At 43.1% G+C, this 20,986-nt stretch overlaps 1 protein-coding gene across 1 annotated transcript in view; it reads right to left on the bottom strand.

Annotated features, from left to right (window-relative positions):
- Positions 1 to 9,680, bottom strand: part of PDE8A (phosphodiesterase 8A) — a 160,093-nt gene extending 150,413 nt beyond the window's left edge. The window contains exon 1 of the mRNA XM_075100479.1: positions 9,259 to 9,680. Within this exon, the coding sequence (XP_074956580.1) occupies positions 9,259 to 9,324 (66 nt within the window). The 5' untranslated portion in view covers positions 9,325 to 9,680. The remainder of the gene's footprint in view (positions 1 to 9,258) is intronic.
- Between the last annotated feature and the right edge of the window lie 11,306 nt (positions 9,681 to 20,986).

Raw genomic sequence — 20,986 nt, 5'->3', positions numbered from 1 at the left:
TGTCTGACTCGAGTCCGTTTGGGGTTGATGACAGCTTCAGCTGACCATATGCCCATGGCCAGCACTGCAAAATGTGCTGCAGAGATGAGTGGGACTGACAGGAGGTTGGAGGGGCACCCCAGAAACATCCCAGGGGCAGAGGGAAGCAGGGTCTGAGAGCCTGCAGGTTTCGCAGCAGCCAGGCGTCCTCTCCATGCTGCATGCCCATCTATGTCCCAGGCACATTTGCTAGCACACAGCCCCCTACTTGTGCCTGGGACCCTGACAGCATGACCTGAAATGCACAGTAAACCTGCTCTGCTATAAAACAGCTCTTGCCACAGTAAGCGGGGCCATGGGGACTGTTGCCCTCTTTTAATACTAAGGGTCTTGGAGTTATCAGCTAAACCTCTGGCTCCTCTTAGTATTTCAATCTCTGATAGAGCTGGTCAAAATGGTTCCATCCAGCAAACTTTTTCTAAAGAAAAATTGTTATGATTAAGGCTTTTATTGCTCTTCTTAAGAAAATGTCAGTAAAAAAAAGTAAATTTCAAAATCCCAAATTCTATTTTGGTTTTGGTTGGTTGGTTGCAGGTTTTTTCTTCTCTTAACTCCATCATCACACTCTCCTCACCCACCCTTTGCTACTCTAAGGAAGAAAAAGGAAAAGCAAGTATATGGAAGGAGAAACAGAGCCCACAAAGTTGCCTTTTGTACCCAAAACAAGCTGTTCATGGCACTGCAGCACGTTACCATGCTACTAGAGAGAGGCTGTTTTGCTGTGCATTCTGCCAAAGGTCCTTATTGTAGTCATGCAGGAATTAGCCCATTCAGCTCCGAGGCCATGATCACTAGTTTCCTTCTGGCCCATCTAGCCTACAATGAAAAGCAAGCCAGGGTTTGGCTGTGTGCCCTGAGAAGAGATATCTGGGGAACTGCTTTCACTTGACTACATAATCAACTGAAATCCTCCATATGCCCTATTTATTTTAAGGAATAAACAGTTAGGCCTGGGATCAGTACCTGGTACAAGCTATGGGAGTTGATTTGCAGCCTGATTCTCAGGGCAGGGCTTGTGCATGCAACCCCCATCGTTCTCAGATGCCTGCTGCTGGTAAATACCACTGCTCTGCATTTGCACAATACCACTGTTTCACCTCTTTTATCAAAAAATCTCAGACCTGTGCTGCAAACATGAAGGAGCTTCACAACACCTAGGAGGGAGGTCGGGATTGGTACAGATGGGGGGAACAGGCAAGGAGAAAAATGCCCACCTTAGGGAGGAAGCGAGGCAGTGGAGCGCAGCTCATCGTATTAGCACTTGTTTACTCACACAGCAACACTTCAGTACAAAGAAAACCAAACCTCCATTATAATCTCACATTTTTAGACTAGGCTCCTGCGTATTAGTTCCTATTGATTGACATGTGGAACAGCACACTTTGATCATCTTGTTAGTCAGGTATTCTTGCAGCAATATGTGACGCACTTTAAATAAGCCAGGTTAAGTCCTTGTGTACACAAGGAAGCTATTATAAGAAAAGGCAATGATGAAACTACTTTTTGCAAGAAGTAACCAGATATTGAGTGCCTTATATGCTTTGGAAAAATTCACTTGATTTATATAATTTTTCATTACTTTCTGCTTAGCATGACATGGCGGTGTCCCCCCAGCTGTGACTGGTTTGGCTTTGAAAGTCAAGATTTTGCAAGCAGGACTAGTGAAAACCCGTGAGGCTCTAAGCTCGCAAGGTCAAAAGCACCAATGGAGGAGACCCCAGCACTGCCACGGGGCAGGAGTACTGGTACCATACAAGGCTGCCGAGACCCAGATAGGCACCTCACTGCATGGCTGACCCTGTTGCCCAACCTCCCAACAGAATTACATTTGCAAAAGCATCTGATTTGCAGAAATACTGATCAGTCCTAGCTCCTACTGATACCAGCAAGGACTACAAGCACTGGGATACTGACAAAAATCAGAGCAGTATCACCAGCCCATGCCTCTGTCTCCCATTCATAAGTGTGGCTCAGCCTCTTAGGGACCATAACTGAGTCTTTATGAAGCTCTTGGATGGGTTTTACTGCAAAACAGAACTAAGAATGAACATGCACGATTACACCAGGACAATAGCCTAAACTTAACAATCGCTTCCTGTAATTGTCTGAGGCAGCCTGCAGAATGGAGAATCACCTCATGATAAATCCTTGTTGCTCATTTACCATCATTAATCTATACTGTCAGAATGAATTAGGTGCAGAAGAGCATGTTAATTGCAATGCAGATGACAGTCTAGCTTTAATTATCATGACTTCAAAGTAAACAGTGTCAGTTAATCGACCTCAATCACCATAAATGGTTGTTAGAGGAAAGCACTATTCAGCTGACAGTACTGATGTCCAGCTTGCAGGGTCTGCAGTTACAAGGCTGGCATTATATCGTTACTTTTCCAAATTGCTCTCTAGTTTTATCCACATTAGTCAGGTCTATGGGACACTTTTTCCACTGCCTATGACATGTCTTAAATTAGGGGTGACCAATTTAGTCAATTTGTAGCAACCTAGCTTTATTTATAGAACACTTCAGATTAAACAGCAAAAGCTCCCACTGTCCTTTTATGCCTTTTCATTTTGCATTTAACAGCTACTTATTCATTTTACTTACCAACTAGGGCTATGTTTTTATAGCTTGTGGTTCCCATTTCAATATTATTTTATGCCATTTTCTGAGGGCTAGGATTATGGAATAAACCTAAACGGTTCGTAAGGCACTGGGGGAACAGCTAGCAGTGTTGCAAAGGCCTCCAAATCCCACCAGACAAATGTAGCCCTTTTGTTAATGTAGGACCTGAGATAAAACCTCTCAAACCCCATCAGATTCATCCTGAGATTCAACATGTGAATCCCAGCAGGTGGGTTGACCACTCACTCTGGCTGTTATCAGCATCAGGCTCCTGCAGAGGAGAACAGATGAATTTGTTCTTCATATCTCTTGCAGACAGGACAAGAGGAGGTGTGCTTACACTGCAGCATGGGAAACAGCACGGTAGGAAGAAACACTCTAATGCAAAATCCACCAAAGCATTGGAGCAGGCTGCCCAGTGAGGCTGCGGGGCTCCAGTGGCAGAGGCTTTAAGAAGCCGGGGTATCTGCTGCAGACCCCAGGGCTTGTGTGGCCTCTGGGGTACTGGGCATCACTCCAGTGTATTTCCCGCTGCTTGATACAGCTTGTGAAAAAATACCCTCAATTTCCACTGCAACTGGTGTGCAAAATGCAAAAGCCTGAGAAAATACAAGGAACCTGTGAAATGTCCTGCTTTGCTCTCTCAAGGAGAGCAAACCAAGGAAATAAGGAGTTACAGAAATAAACCAATAAAGTAAAATTAAGGTGGGGAATTTAATCACTCAGGAGACGGGAAATTCAAGGCTACGGTACCCATGGCAACTACTATTTATCTACAGTGTATGGAACATTAACCTTAACTCCATAAGCGGAAAGAGAAAAAAATTATGGGACATATCACGTATGAATGCATATTTCATGCGGAGGGTACTCTGCGAGGGCTACTATGAAAGCAATAATTAAATTTCCTGACTGCAAAGCAGGTAGGTGCATGCACAAGCAGCTTTTCTGAGCCACAAGCAAATGTCACCAGCCAGAGCTCCCAGCTCACCCCCACAGTTTAGGCAAGGAAGATTCAAGGTCTCTGTCTGGCCTTAGTATTATGTCCTGCCGTATAAGCTTCTGGCTGCTGTTGAGATTTTGTTTTGAAAATTGCCATCTGTTGATTTAGTGAACGTTGTGGTGTTTCTTTCAGTTGTTTGGGACAACAAGAATTCTGCATTTCTTGTATGTTTTCCTTTTAAGCAACTAAAGTGACACCCATTGTTCAACAAGGCAGAAATCCAGTTCCTGCTGGCTGATCAGTTTATTCAAATGTGAGAACCAGATTATTGCCAAGTTAGATGGCAAACAAGTTGTCAAAACCTGAGAGAGTTTTGCATTTGTTGTAAGCTGAGTTTTAACCCGAGGCTGGGTGCTGAGGGGTCAGATTACTTACAGAAAGACCCAAAACCAAAGCCAGACAGATAGACAGTAACCGTGTGGATTGAAACAGCAGAAATATAACAGCTGAGAAGACTAATTGCAGGCACTGGGGGGGAGCAGGGCTATTTAAAGAAGAATCTGTTTAATAAAAATTATTTCTATCTTTTGTCACCATGATGGGACACAGAAGCAGGCAGTCTGCTTGGTTATGACCTCCCTCCCAGCCTGACTCTGAAGGTGCCATGTGCCATCTCCTCCCAGGGCCAGAGGCAGGTTGAAGAGAGGCAGAGTCCCTTTGTTCCACAGCCCGCAAGAGAAGGAGGCATCTCCCTGCTGGGGCTTCACTGCTCCCCAGCACAGCCCTGCCACACACCTTCTCCAGTTGACATCACTTGGTTCTCAGCAGAAGTGGACCCAAGCAGGGATCCTGGGCCCTGGTGCCTTAGGAGAAACTTGTGTCAGAAGCAGCATGCAGGTACCGGTGCTTGTAGGCAGCCAAACACAGCGCCCAGCATCTCCCACAGCAAAGCCAGTGGCAGGAGCAGGGCCAGACTCTAACCCATCCCATCACTCTTAATAAAGCAATTTAACACATCCACAGCACCAGCTGGCATAGCTCAGTGGTGACCTGTCACCACTTCATAGGCTGATAGGACAAGGCCAAAATCCAGCCACTGCACACGGAGGGGCTGATGGAGTCAGTGGAGCAGTGGCACACTCCTGGGCAGGTTCGGACGCCTGCGTGCCATGGGTGCCTTCGCAGGTCCCCCATCCCCATGCGGCACCTCGCCACTGGGTAGGTTTGGGCAGCTCTGTGCAACGCTGCCTGGGGTGCTGTTTGCTTGGATGGGACTCCTTGCAGAGGCAAGGAGGGGAGCAGTATGAAACACAGTAAGACTCTCCTCCTGAGCAGCAGCATCCTCATGTAGTACTGTGCCAAAGTACTGTTCTGTCCAGTAGTTTCAGATATATTTTACCATGTCAAGGCCACATTTATCTAGCAGCAACTCAGTGAGGAGATCTCCCACTGCTGAGATTTGTGTTTCTTTCACCTGCACTTCAAAATAAGAGTGCTCACACAAACTCCGTCTGCCAGAAAACCATCCCAGGGCTGTCTCAGACCACTGTTTGCACAACAGGGCAAAGTTGAGCCATGGGCACAGCTGAAACAGGCAGCCTGAGGACACTCTGCACAGCCTGGTTCACACCTGTAACCTGGAGATGCAGTGAGCAGAAAGCAGTGGTGCCTCTCCAAGGCTGACTTAGAGCTCAGGCTTGCCCAGGGGAGCCTGCACTGTGCCCTACGGGCCACCTACTCAAGTAGGCTCAAGACACGTGTTAGTCCATGTTCTGGCTGTCCTGCTCCTCCTTGCTAAAGTCTCTGAAAACCTCAAAGTCAGCTCCACAACAGAGGCAGCTGGCCCCTCACCAGCAACAGTCAGCTCACAGGCTTGAAACTTTCCACAGGATCATAAAAGCCAGAAGGTAATTATTTTACATTAAGGAAAAAAAGTATAAGGTAGGCTTCTTGCAAATACCCACTGAGGGCAACACAAGAGGGGTGGCAGGGTCAGACCAGCTGATTAAGAGCCATGCTGTAACCCTAGCATCCTTCACACGACATCCCATCCCACGAAAGGGGAGGACTCCCAACAGCAGTGCTGCCCTTCGCTCCTAGAGACACAGGCACTCCTCCAGCCATGTTTGCTATTGCTAGTGCAAACCCCAGAGCAGGTTCACTAGGGGTGGGCTGAAATTACCAACCTCATTTCCAGAGAGCTGTTAGTAACCTTGGACTCTTCTTACTGTGTCTTAAATATGAGCTATTCCTCATCAGGGAGAATTCAGGATTTGGTACTGCACAGCAACGAACAGCTGAACAAGCCAAATTTTGAAAAATGGCTGCATATATTTTCACAGAAGTCATGGTATAGAAGCCATCAGGTTCAGAATTAATCTGGCCAGACACCACCACAGTATCTATATGTTAACCCAAGTTAAGGCAGGTTTGAAGGCTACTGAAAAATCCCACCCTCCAAATTATTTCAATTTCTGAATCTCTGACCTGTTGGTTATGGAAAGGGAAAGAAGTGCAGGGATGAGGTAAATGTGTTTATGAATGCATTACTGTTACCTTTCTACTCTAACAGCTTACTGTAATGACTTTACCACCCATATTGATGGCTAATCAAGAACAGCACTAGGGGAGGAGGAGGAATCAGTTCTGCCACTAAGTTTGTGCAAAGCAAAGACATTGTTTTTTCCTCATAACATGAAAGTCATAGCCAAGGCAGACTTACTTGCAGCCTGTTAATGGCTAGAAGTATCCCTTTCCTAGGAGTTTGCTCTTATTTCTTACAAGTGCTCATATTTTACCCGGCACCTCTTCTGCAGAGCAGCAAGCGCAGCCTGAGCTGCAGCAGAGCAGCAAAGTCAAAGTGTTCAGCAAGCTTTCCCGAACTCATGTTTGAAGAGTTTCCTCAAAAGCAGCACAAGCTACTTTGCCAGCTAATCTTTCCAGCCTGCAGCTACAGAGCAAAGCGTGGCTGTGGACCTGTGTCAAAGGTACATTTGTTAACACATTTCCCCCGGAGTGCTAATTAACATTTACATCAAGTACTATGAGAGTGAAAAAGCTTCAACACAAACACACTGCGGGGAAATGCAAGGACCAAATTCTCTCTCCCCCCAGATGCAGTGTACTGTTTGCCCTTCAGGAGCTGGTGAAAATCCAGTTTGTTTTGTAATCTTCTGTTCTCTAAAATCAGATATTTCTGCAAGTTAATAACTAACTAGCTTCTTTTTATTTAAAAACCTGCATGTGCATTTAAAATTCTATGAAAGCAAGGCCCTGCTGGCACTGGTGCGAGCCAGCCCGTGTGCACGTCTCCATGCTGAATCACAGCACAGACGCTCCCCCAAGTAATTGCAGAAAATGACAATATTTTATCATTTTATAATAAACATAAATAAAAGCCAATCAACACACTTTCGCTTGCATCTTGAAACAAGACTGAACCGTCTTAAACTAAACACTAAGATAGGGAACACAAACATAAATATTTGTAGCTGGATCCTCAGTTGCCACTTTTTGGGACACCAACAAAAAGGCTCTAATGAGCAACATTTGTACCCCACAATAAGATGCAGGCAAAGTTATTTGCAAACACAAATTTGCACATCAAAAAATGCAAAGGCTGTTGCTGAACAGCTGGTTAATGAACTATTCTCAAAATTATTTCCCAATACTGATTGAGAAAAATGTGATATCACATTGAAGTAAAATTTTTAAGACTGCAATATCATTTAAATATGGTTGAAAAAAGTCCTCTAGGTTTTTCCCAGGGGGAAAAAAGGTTTTTTCCAGTTTTTAAAAGAAAAACTAGAAAAATCCCAGTTTACAGAAGGAAAATTGTATGCTATGAGCCATGAAACAATAGTATGTAAAACTTCACCTATTCTGTGAACTTTTATGGCATGAAAGAGTGCATATTATTATTCAATATCTTCTCTCCTGCCACAGCCATGGATGCTGCCCAGGCTCCCATGAACTCAAATCTCAGTGTCTAAAGAAGTGCCAATATTTTTCAAATTAGCATACTTGCAGATGTAGAAAAATTTCACTGGGCAAAGGATACAGCTGCACGCTGCTTCCACAAATCAGCTTCTGACTCTCCACCTCCAAGGAAATCAGGATCCAAGATGAATAATATATTTTGTGAAAACACAGACGTTTTGATTGCAAACTGGTCTAGAGTTCTGTGAACATATTTTGTTACTGTTGCGCACTTGTCAAATATTTGGGGTGAATAATTTTTAGCCTCAGTGTTTACAAAATGCTGTCATTGTTTAGTCCCTTTTTTCTTTTTTCTTTTTGAGTGTTGCTTGCTTCTGCCTTTTAATTGGATATCCAACTTTGCAAACAAGAAAATAAAAACAACAAACTAAATGCAAAAGCAATGCATATTTTTCTTGGCGATAGTCAAGTGAAGGACCCTCAGCACTAACAAGAACAGTCTGGGCGGTACCACAGGAGATGCACCAAGTGATCAATGCCGAGCAGATGTTCCAACAGGACAAGGTGATTTTGTTTCTTTTACTTGACTAGCTCTTGAAACCAAACGTATTTTCATTAGCTACACACATTAACATATTCACTAAGACAATTTTTTTAACAAGTAGCAAACACTCAGATATTTTACAGATTGCCAGATTCCTAAGTTCTCTGTCTTAATTTCCAGTGACTCCTATCAAGAAAAGACAATTTTGAGCTAAAATCTAAACTGGCGCATTCCTGACATGATCTCCCAGAGACTCTTTCTCCAAAATACGAATGTCTGGACTGAAATCCTGGCCTCAGCTCAGGCAACAGCAAAACCTCCACCAGTCCCCTCCAAAATGTGTAAAGACAAAAATCCCACAGTGTTTTGGGGGAAACCAAAATGGAGGTAGAATGCCCAGCTCCCAAAACACTAATCGTTTAATCTCATGTAACAGGATGAGATTAATATAAACACGCTAACCTGTCCAAATTGGAAATCTTTCAAACTTCAAGCACAGGAAACAACAAGGGGTTTTTTTCAGACAGGATGTCAGAGTTACCCCTGTGGTTATATGTGAGCTGAGGACAATGTTTTTACATGAGATCAAATTACAAACACAAGCAAACAGAAAACAATCTCCGAACGTCACTGAGATTTGACAAGAAGCACAGCTGACCCATTAGGAAGGTTAAATGCTCTCGAGCGAGCTCTGGGACAATATGAGGAGTTTGCTGCTGGACATCAAGTTCTGTGCGGTTAAATTGTCAATTTGTTTGCCCAAGTTAATGCTTATCTTACCCTATGGTTGCTGCAGTTTTACTAAACATGTTTGACCTGCAAATCTTAAAGCAGTGGCTTTGCTAAAATTATAAGAAGTTTCTGGATTTTCCAAGCACCTAGGAAAACTATTTTGGTAGTTTCCACAGCACAGAAACCTGTAGTTACTCAGATATTTGAAAGTTCCAGTGAGGTGGATGACAGTCACTTAACCACACACATTACCATTTCATTTCTATTTCTAATGTTCAGCACACCTTGCTCTAAGGAATTTCTGAAGTTGTTTACAAAGGCTGATGCAGAGGTTGTGTGCAGTCTGGTCCAAGGGCAATGATTTACTGAACTCACTTGTAAACAGCAGAAGGAGATAATATTTTCTGTAATTGGGAGGGGAAAAAAAAAAGTCCTCACCTTGCACCAAGGACCATTAGAGACAGGGCTGGTTTCCAAAATATCAGCTCGTTCATTTTCTTCCATGCCTGATTTGTTGAAAAACTTTTGTTTCCAATGAAAAACATTAAATCACCCTCCAGGCAAAACCAAACCAAACCACGCAGGCTCTAGTATTCCAGTTTGCGAAAGCACTGCAGTAAGCCACACACCAGTTTTATGGTCACTGGTCTAATCCAAGGTTGCAGATCCCAGTTCCTGGCTGGATTTCACAGAGCTTGGCCTTTCTTTTAAGCCTTGATAGCTCCTCTTGTCAGGCATTTATCCCCCTTAAACCTTCCTTGCAGATCCAGGTTTTCACACAACAAATGGCAAATGTTTATGGCTTCCCGGGCACTATAGAAGAACGGACACTGAACCTCTGATCATCTCAGGAGAAGCCTGACAACAGAGTGCAATACGTGGCCACACCTCTCTGCTGCCAGAGCTGGCCTAGACCATAAAATCAGAAGCAAGGTCACCCAGCAACCAACTGTTCCACGTCACTACAGTAATAAAGCCAACTTACATTTGACTTATTGCTTGGGTAGATAAATACTTTTATTAGATGAAAGAAACGCAGAGAAGATGGCGGGGGCTGACTGTTCTGAGCTGAGATACATCCATTTTGATCAATGCAAAGCTCTCACCAGACATGTGTGGGCCACATACAAAACCACAAAGCTCTGTCTGCAAATCCCATTGGGGTCAAACTTCTAAGCATGTCTCCCTAAGGATGAACTCCATGTACTCCATGTACTCCAGCAGGCTGGGTGGGTAACCCCTGCAGAGTCCCCTGCAGCAGAGACCATGAGCTCCCATCAGATGCCTACAAGACTTCTATCTGCCACATGCTCAGCTTGAAGTCCCACTCTCAAAAGTCTATTTAAAATAAGGACGAATTTACAAAATAGCCCTCAGTTCCCTGACAGAGTGCATAAAAATCAGGCTATACCATAAGGCTGCCTAGGGGACCCTTCTCAAGCAAATGGGTTATTTTTCTCAGGATGTAGAGCAACCACATACCTAATGGAGCACCCTCAATTTAGAAAGTGTCATTTCTCTCCAAACACACCGTATGTGTTACAGAGAGGGGCTCCAATAAATATAAATAAAAGCAGGTAACAGAAGATCGCTCTTCTTTGTTCTGTTTACACTGCGTATCAGGCAGTGCCACTGCAGATAGCTGGTGCCCTAAAATTTCGAAACTGACTGTGATCTCTGTGATCTATTTAAAGACACACATGGCTTCATTTTCAGTGCAGCTGCTTGGCCTGCTTGGGAAAGGCCTCACTTTAATAATCCCCAAAACAGGGGAGTCCAGGGTCACTGGCTACTCTGGAAAAGTAAGAACACTTTTTCCTCTCTCTAATAGGTGACATTTCTCGCTGAACAATTCTTCATAAATATATATATGGCAAGAGACAACTTTTTTTTTTGTGGCAACTGTGCAGGAAGATTAAAGTTAATTCTGTCAAAATATAAAATATTTTAATCAGATGCTCATATTGGCAGCATCATTAAAAGGTATCAGTGGAGGGAGCTGATTTTTAGACCTCTTTCTGCCACTGAAGCACAAAGTGCATAAATGATTTGCTCAAGATTACACGCTCAATTATATACTCATCTTTTCATTAATCAAATTGGATTTCATTATATATTTCTCAGCAGTTTAATTAAAATTGGTCTTTCAGGAGTTTGAGATTACATTTTACAAAATCATCAGTAACTAGAAGTGCCTATCTAGGCTATGACATGAATAGTTACAGGCCCTGAAACACTGTGAGTAGTGTATGTCTAACTGTGAGCCAGGTGTACACATTGTTGATTACATATTTATTTCAAAGAAGTGAAGTCAAATGTGACAAAGTAGGCAAGAAGCATAAGGGCACAGATGCCTTTTTATGGAGAGAGAGAAAAGCAAAGGATAAGAGAGTAGATTTGGAAACGAGCAACCTAGTCTGTCTTTGCCATTGATTCTGTGACTTTGAGAGGTAAATCAAAAGCTCTGTGCCTCAGTTTCCCCACCTATGCTGCGAGACTATCAATACTCAGCACTACTATCTCAAAAGAACAGCTGGCTGTGCACTGAAGATATTAAATGTCTTCATCAAACCTGCATCTCTGTCTTTTGACATGTAGACTCTTCCTATCATTTGTCCACCCAAGCCCGAAAGAAAGCAAAGTTGACTTATCCCCACAGGGTATGGGCACAGGTAACACCATCTTAGCCTTCTCTCACTGGCCAACGCAAGCCTACAGTCCTCAAGGTGCTGGGCACATGGTCATTCCACTGCAGCAGTGTAGTTGAGTGAGTTTTGCCCACTTTGAAATAATTTGAGGTTCACATGAACTCACCACCCAAACCAGCGGATAGCCAGCTGAGGTACTCCCTTCCCAGCTGGAAGGTTCTGCTGCACACAGACTACTGCTACAGATATTCACCATGTTTAAATCTCACTTTCTGTGATTTCATATGCCTGGGTCATTTTGTGAGGCACAAAGAGCTTCCACAGCACAGAACCTGACAGCCTCTCAGCAGCTGATCCTGGCTCACTGTTGCAGCCCTCACGGTGCTGCCCAGAGTCTCCATGGGACGCCTTTGGCCAGCCCTCCCTGCCCAGCCAGGAGTCAGCACAACCTCAGGCAAGGTGCAAGACAGGGAGGAGAGAGGGGGGAATTATACCAGTCTGCCCAATTATTCACAAGGGCTGTTTACCATGGCGGCTTCAAGGACTGTTTTCCACAATTCCTTTTAACTCTCTTGGGCACAAATCTCTGGTCACTAATTGCCCACTGAATTTTAAGAGAGCAGGCAAGGGGCCTGCCTGGAATATCAAATTGCTTTGCATTTTGTTTTTTCTCTGGTTTCTCTTTACAGGTCACCCATTTAGTGACATATTAGCTATGTTCCCAAGTAGGCGAAACTAGCCCTCTGAAGTTTGCTTGCATTAAATAGCAAGCAAAAGTGCTGTATCTCATTATCCACGTAGGTGTCTGTGCTACATCTTCTGCTTTGATGACATTTTGTGGCAGTAATTTTCACAGTTTTTCTGGTTTTGAATTGACCATTTCCTAATTTAAAACAGAGCAATCAAAGGAAACACTTTCCCCATATGCAGCATAACATAAGATAAACTTTCCTATGGTTGCTGTGGAGAAGCAAACTCACAATGTTTTCAGCTTCAACCTTTAGTGTAAACCAGACATCTGTTCTGAGTTGTGTCAGATCACAGGAAGGATAGCCCACAGCTTGGTTTACTTCAGACTAATTTAGGAAATCAGGACTCTCCCCATGGATTAGTCACTAACTTCTTGGGCAATGACAGGCCAGACACATTTGTCCCTCCAGCTCAGCAGTTTTCCCCTGTAAAACAAGGGTGACGGCTCTTCCTCGTGTCAGAAGGTGAATTGTGGCTGGAGGATCTAGCCCCCATACCAAGCCAGAAACTAAACTTTTCAGCCTATTTGTAAATCTGCAGTCCTGGCGTCAAAGTCGACCAGGAAAGGAAGAAGAAAAAGAAAAGGAAAAGTGCAAATGGGTCTAAAGATGGCTTTGAAGTACAGCCCAGGAGAGGAGATCCGGAAGTGAGAGCTGTAATTGCAGCTGGGCATCAGTTTCCTTTTTTTATTTCAGGAAAGCCCACAGCATGGTGCACTTTCTCTCTCTCCCTCAGAAAGCAGGGTAACACTCACCTCTGCAGGACAACAGAAGGAGCTGATAAATGAGAGGGACCATATAGACAAAAAACAACTCTCTGCATTTCTAATGCAGATGCAAGTGGAAAGCGTCATGAACATGTCTGTAATGACTGTTATTTCTTCTGGACCAGCAGGGAAAGCTAAAAACTATTTCTCATTTTGTTTCCTAAGGAAATTGCACTGTACTGCTTGTGGGCTGTGTCCCAGTTCCCTGCAATAGGGGCAGCTTCCAGCAAACTCAATAGAGAAGGGATGTCAGGGTCACAAAAACAGGTAGTCCAGCAAATACCCTACAGAGTGAAAGGCTCCCAGGCAAACTCAAGCCATCAAGACGACCCACATGAGAAAGCGCACTAAAGAGTAGCTGCCAGTGCTACAGATATGGTACATTTCATTTCAGGCTGGGGGCTGCTTTATTCCAAGCTGCCCCGAACCTAGGAATGCTGGGCCATTAGAGACACCCTGACACTGTTCATACCTCACCAAGCTGGATGTTCAGCCGAACACACGGTGGGCACAAGCATAAAGCTCAGACCTCAAGGTCCTATAGGTCTTTGACCTGAGCCCTGATAAGGCTGCCTGTTATGGAGGCTGCCCTAGCCTGTCAGTAACAAGCTGCTGCCACAAGCAAACATGTCAGAACAGGTTAATCGACATCCCACTGTAACTTTAACAATATTAGTCAACACTAAACAAAGGTTTAAATTTTTTTCCTTCCTGAGATAAGCTGCAAGGCAGGGATCAGGGCTGCTGTGAGAAAACACGGACTCTTGGCATAGTGGAATAAACCTGTTTGTTCCAGTTAGAAAAGGTTTGTGAGCTGAACTTGGGGGCCAAATTATCACAGAAATGAGTGGATCTTGAAGACCATTGCAAAGGGTTTAGGTTTTGGTATTTGCTAGGCATACCTTGAGTGCTTGGCTGCTATAAATCTCTTCTTGTTTAGGAAAGAAGTCTCATTTTGCATCATACTGTGCTTATCTTTTAGCAAAAGCGGGGGCAGGATGTGAATATGCTGGTGTTTGCAGACAGCAGTGGTGCAGTACAGCCCGTCTCTTAGCTTCACAATGAAGAAAATGAGCTACAATTGTGAAATTATTGCCTAACAATTGATAAGGACAACCGCTGCAATCCTCTTCCCTGCCTCTTCTTGGCTGGTGTCCCATTTACCACACGTTACAGGATATAGAGAAAAAAGAATGGTAATGTGGGTAAAGTACAAGCCACATACATAGAAGGCATAGATTATTGATATCCACATCTTGTCTGATTTTCTCTTTCACCATGGCCAAGTAACTCAGTCTTTGCAATTCATTTTTTTCCTCCTTTCATGACTATTTTTACCTTCTTTCTGACAGCCCTTGAGTTTGCCCAAAGACTGAGGCTTTGTAAATAGGGTTGGGGGGAAGGAGCTGGAGAGACCTATCCCTTCAAAACAAAGTCACAGCAGGTACCTTGACCAAGGCGCTGCAGGAGACTCTTTTAGCAGGCCCTTGCTTTGCAGGAGAATGAGGATTCTCCTTGCCTTGTTTCAAATCAAGACAGCCAGCCCCATGTCACCCTTCTTTTCAGGAGCTCCCTATGGCACCACAAATACCTTGCCACATGAGATGCCAGCTCCTGACATCCCAAGAAAAGCCCAGCCCACCAGAAGACCAAAGAAATTTGCTTCAGACTTTTTTGCCCAGAAAGGAAGGGCAGATGTATACAGTTCCTCAGTCTTCAAAATTCATGACTCTTGGAAACAGCAAGCCCACACACCCTGAAGTCACTGTTACCGCTATCATACCCCTGTGAGAGGAAAAGCCTGTAGTAATATATAAAAGTATTCGGTTCAAGTATTAAATTAATATTGACTTCATAAAGTGTTAAGTAATGGTACTTTTAACAATATTAAAAAAAGTGTTATTACTTCCTATTCTACATAGATGTCACACACTCAGTGGTGATCATATTGCTCACTAGCCAACTGTGGAAAATATTGACAGTTCTGGTATAATTTTTACATGAGCTGTGTAACAGAGCCTTAGTCATTGAACTGTAGCTCCCTTGAACAGAGTTCAGCATTACAGCTAGCTAGGGCCAAACTCTACCCAACATCCCTATAACCATCAAGCAGGTCACCTAACACAGTTATTTCAGTGCCTTGCTGACTCAGAAGTAATACAGAGAAAGGAATAAAGAGGATAAATTGTGTTTGAATTTAAATTTGCTGTTCAAAAGTGCATCACTGATATACTAGCACGAGGAGATTTCAATTTGCAGAAGAAATAATGTGCAATTCACAAGCAATTGCTGCTTCTGTAGAAGTTTAAATTGTATTTTGTCCTAATGTCCTGGAATTTCTTAAGGGTAATGCAAATACCTTCCAGTTCATCTTAACTCCTGGTTCTTCCAAATATGTTTTATATTTCTAAGAGCAAGCAGTATATTTTCATTAACAGAAGGAAATATTCTGAACAGTAATCTGAGGGAACAGGAACTGCTGAGATAAACCACATCACCCACAGAAATCTCACCTGTATTACAGCTCAATAAAATACCAACAGTTGTTCTTTACTTCCTGTAGAGAGGGGGGAATAACTGAACCACAATGAAGGATCTAAAAGAACGGGAATGACTCCATAAATGTTCAGCGTTTGGGCCATAGTTTTAAAAATTAATGGCTATGTCAATACATTTTTTGTGGCGCACAGCCCGTGTGAGACAGGTTTCCAAAGGCAGAGAACAACCTTCATTTGGCTAATGTCATTTCTGACACCCTGTGCAAGCCTAAACAATACAACTGGCCCTTAGGGAAATGTCCGGCTATGTCCTTGCACTCCACAGCAATTGCTTTCACATAGATATATACTTTTTGATGCTGAGAGACAGTCCTTTATGTATGATCAAACAAATAATGCCTACAGGTAAAAAACAGTTTGAGGTGTTTTCACTGACTTTGATCAAAACATCAACAGGAACAAGATGAATAAACAAAAATTGCTCTAAAGTATCCCTTAGCGTAGACTGGAAAAAAGTTACCGACATCACAGCAGCACCCTCTAGTGCTGCTGTCGACTGGGATTTGCCAGCACTTCCTAGATAAAATTTGGTATTTAGTGTCAGGATGCAACATCACTTATTCTACAGTGGGCAGTCCCTGAGGTCTCCACACTGGCCAAAACCTGGCATACAGGGCCCCAACTTCTGAGAATCCTGTGCTCATCACATCCCATAGGCTGAAGGGGGCCAGGCCCTGGCGTGGGTGGAAGCCACCACGGACTGACAAGTGGGCATTAGTCCCCCATTAGTCTGTGCAAACCACCAAACAGATGCTCAAACTCATTGCAGAGCTGTGGTTTTGGGAAGGGGTTTCAATGAGGCATTCCCTCTCCTACACCTCCCTGACTTCATGGGGTTAAGGTTTACTCTGTAAATGCTTGCCTGGCCTTTGAGGGTCTCACACAGGTGGTGCTAAAGGTTTTCTAATGATGAGGTGTTTTTAGGGTAGGTTTCATTGACAAAGAGCTCACAATAAGGGCAGAATATCAACACCATCTTGTGAAAAAAATGAGACTTAGATTACTAGGGAGACAAATCCATCAGTACTAAAAAATGCTTGACTGAAGAGATGCAATTACTTAGGATCCTTGTGCTGTGCTAACAGTACCTACAGCACAGCACAGTTATCTCCCAAATGATGGCAATAAAGAGTAGTGCAAAGGCAGAGATTATTTTTTGATTGTTCAGTGGAAAAGAAATGAGACTACTCCCACAGGTTTCAAATTATGTAGAGATGCAACTCCAAAAGTATCTACTGTCAGTCACAACAAAATAGGTGCATAAGTCCAGGTCAATAAACCAGCTAAAAATTCATCAGCCACAGTGGCGAACACAAAATAAAAAGATGGAGGCAAGATTGAGTATTTAAAACATGGCGGGTGAGAGACCATAATTTAGAAGGGGAGGGTTAGGTATGACTTTAAAAAAAAACAAACCACTTATTGCTGTCCTGAAGTCACGGAGTAGCTGCAAGGCAGCCAAGCCACAATGACCACTCTTTCTCCGCCTCACTCCCTGCAGCTGCAGGGAAAGCCCAGGAGGAATCAGTGTTGCCTCAAGTGCTATACACAGACACACCCATCCACAGCCTTCATCCCCTCACACTCCTGTATGTTATCCTTTGTGCCTGGGAAGCATGAATGCAAGATCCTACTACATCAGACAGAAAGAAGTACAGGGCAATGGTGGAATGTCTGTATCTGAGCACAGCCATGCTCAGAGCCAACTGGATCTCATGGTCAGAGCTGTAGCAGGTGTAGGGCAAGAGATCGCCATGTCCATTATACTGTTTCTGCCATGCTGTCTAAGACATGGGTGCATGTAAGTCCCATAAGGTGCTTCTTTCTATCTTTAAGTACAGACCTACTTTTTATTACTCAGCTCTAATAATTCTGAATGCCTCACATGCAGTTCTCAGAATCTGCCTTCCTCCAAATGCCTCAAATGCGGCAAGGCCACAGTTATAGTTACACTGGGTTGGTCACTTTAGCATCTGACACTCCAGCCAGACGAGGCAAAGATCCAAAACTCCGAAAGGCAAGCACTGGAACTTAAAAAAAATCACCGTAGGTGTGCTCTAAGGCAATAGGATAGGCATATTACACATCAGGAAACAACAGAATAAGATGCCAAAACAGAAACACAAAATAGTGTTTCTATACCTTTTTCTACATAGGAACCCACAGAAGCACAGTTAAGTCTATCAGGTCCCTAAACGGTCACCCACGTAGACAGCAGGTAGATATCAACGTACCTGAGGAAGTTACCTTAGTCTCTGCTGGTTCCTCCTCTTATTCCTGCCAGTTGGAATCACCTTCACATTATCCTCTCTGGGCCCCAGCCAAATAGCTTCCCCCTCATTCTTGTCCTACAGGACATAGAGGGAGCAGGGAGATGGTGTAAACCGTTGCAGAGCATGCATTGGATTTGCTAGTCTATTTTTTGTGGGGCTGCCCAGTTCATCACACTACCAAGCTCATGAGAATAACATAGCAGCAAGATACCGTTTGGAAGGCTCTGTTTCTCATTCATACATCTGACTTCATTAACTCATAAATCGTGACAATTTGCTATAAACTAATGAATGAACCACTAACTTAGGACATCATTCATTATCATAAAGTTATTTCCTGCCTGTTTAATTAAGCTCTGAGAATGCTCTAGCAGAAGGAAAGCAGAAGCAGACCCTCTTGGGAAGTGATAAATGCCAGAGGCTGAGGGGTATCCTGGCAGTTTTAGCACAGCTAAACACAGTGGGTTCTCTCCCTAGCAGGAATAAAAATCCTCAGCCAGTCTGGGAGGCTTGAAGAAGGAATTCAATTCTAGAAACATCCTTGACTAGCAGAAATGTCTGTGAATCCAACAATCTAATTTCCACCAGCACTACATAAAACCAGAGAAAAAAATCTATTTTCCCCAGCAGCCCTAATTTTTGATCTAAAACCAAAACTGATTTTATTTGGAGTCATGTAGACATTAGTCTACCCTTCTTAAGCCTTGACATAGCAGTTGCAGAACTGTTTACCAAATTGCCGTTTGGGTTATTAATCAAAGGAGGGATGCCAAAAAATAGAACCAAAAGAGAGTATTTTAAACTAGACAGCAGAAACATTCAGGAGTTACCAAAACAAGAAACAACCATTTGCTGCTAGCACAGACACAACTTGAAGCAACTGACTTGGAGAGAACCATTCTTTCTCTTCGGCCCACTAAGTAGGACAAAAAAAACCCCCCCCTTCCTTCCTCCACTTTATATCACATCAGCACTTAGCATTCCCAACCACGAACTACAGATACACAGCAGGAGGCTATCCCTGCCTCAAAGACTTTACCTTCTTTCCATATCCTCTCTGCTTTGATGCTGGGACTTTAAGAATTGTATTTTATTTAAAAAACAGACATGAAGAATCTTTGTTACAGACATCTATGCAAATATACATGGCTTCTCATAACCAGTGAGCTGGTTCTGAAACAGCCAAGTTTCAGAAGCAAAATGGAAGGGAAATCTTAGCTCCCCAGGGCCCCTGCCCAGGGAGTAGTTAGCTAATTCCCTGCAGATGAGCTGAGCCTGCCCTGAAAAACTCTCTGTAGATTAGGCAACTGATTTATCACATTTTCTTATCCTTATGGCTCTAACTGATGCAATGCTTCAGGTCTCCCAGTCAGGTCTGCTTCTGCTGCTTCTTTTGACAGTGCTGTCTATTTTGAAAGCTGAAGCTGACCTTCTGCCAAGCAAAAGCAAGTATTTAAGGCCGCCTCAGCCAGTGAAAAACAAATTATGGAGAATTCGAGTCCAGCCCACATTTAATTTGCTTTATTTACATATAAATGCAGCCTGGAACAGAGGTGGTCTAACACCACCATGCCTGCTTCCTCTGGCCAATAGTATCCTGCTGTCCCATCTAATCTGGCCTTAAAAATTGCTTGTAATTAGATATCAAAGCAGAAACCAAGCCCTTCTGTTTTGTCACTGTAGATTTGTATTTCCATGGTCTTGCCTAACCAAAACCTTCCATGACACAGGATGACCTCCCTCTCTGCAAGAATAAAAATAACTCAGAAGATTATATGCATCAGTATTATGTGGTGCCATCCACCATAACAATAACATATATCACGTTCCCTCCATCATTCCTTTAAAGGTTTTGCTGTCTTTGTATCACTCCCTCTTGAATGGGATGCTGGGGAAAATGTTTCTTATCATCACCATTTTTCAAGTTCTTCCACTATAAAGAAAGCCCACTAGAGCTTTAAAATTTAGCTTTGAACATTTTTTAGCATTGCGTTGTCCGCTTCGTAAATTCTCTCCTGTGGCACAATCAGCTCTCCAAATAACGTAAAATGTAATTTTACATTTGGTAATACAGACATGCATACCTACTCAAGGACATTTGTAAACATACCTGTGAATAAATTCTCATACTACCTCCACTGCTGGGAAAATACTGCAGTTCCAGGAGAGACACAAACTTTGTCCTCACTGGTCTTGTGCTGCAGGACACTAACATGGGATCCCACAGGGTTCCCAAAGAGTCTTCAGCACTTTTGTAGGCTGAAGCAGTTTCCAGGCATGTATTGTTAACCATCTCTATACCTCATGGAGTACCCAAGTGTGGTTCCCTTTTAACTTATGTGGAAACAGATTGGTTAACTGACCAATTCAAAGTCAGTGAAGGAGTCAGGTCTGAGGAGGTCTCAAAAATATTCACACCACCAGATCCTCTCTCCCAGAATGATGGTAGTAAAGCTTCCTCATGTCGGTGTATTTTTGATAGTGTGTCTCTCCAATCTGTATTCTGACACTACTACTGAAATGGAGCAGAAAGTTTCTGCTCATATGGAACAATTCCCCTGCCTTCCCTGTTGAAGGAAAGATGATTTAAGAGACAAGTCTATTTCCAAGCCAGTGGAAAGGATTAGGTGAAAGAACTTGTATTACTGAACAGAAAAAACCAAACAACTTCAGAAGCATGCTGGTAGTTTCCAGGCTGAAGGGCTTGGCACTGTGTGTGCAATTTAAGATTAAAAAAAAAGGAGCATTTGATAAGGGATAAGCAGAAAAGCCGGGAAAAGGCTGAAATGTTTGTAAAGTCAGAGTTTGGCACCTAAATTTGGTGCTGAATAATATCCTTTTCTAAATGGAATTTCTTTTATTAACAGAAAAGAAAAATTCTGATCCTTTGAGACTATACCCAGATTTTTTTAAACACAATTCAGTTTGCCCAAAAAGGGTACAGAAAGGGAGAAATTCCAGCTAATCTGTAAATTAACTTCACCTCAGTAAAAGAACAAAATTCCTGGTTACGAAAGAAAAGTGTTATTAATTCTTGAAGCTGTTCTTCAATTGAATATTACAAATAAGGCTAAACTATGACACTGGGAAATGTGAAATCTATTTTTGTCACAGTCTAAATAGGAAAGCATAGTAAAACATTGCTCTCCTGTTAAACCAGAAGCCTAAACT

The sequence above is a fragment of the Phalacrocorax aristotelis genome, chromosome 7 (assembly GCF_949628215.1).
Source record: "Phalacrocorax aristotelis chromosome 7, bGulAri2.1, whole genome shotgun sequence".
In the NCBI taxonomy this organism is placed as follows: Eukaryota; Metazoa; Chordata; class Aves; order Suliformes; family Phalacrocoracidae; genus Phalacrocorax; species Phalacrocorax aristotelis.
This window is presented reverse-complemented; position numbering and strand designations above follow the sequence as displayed.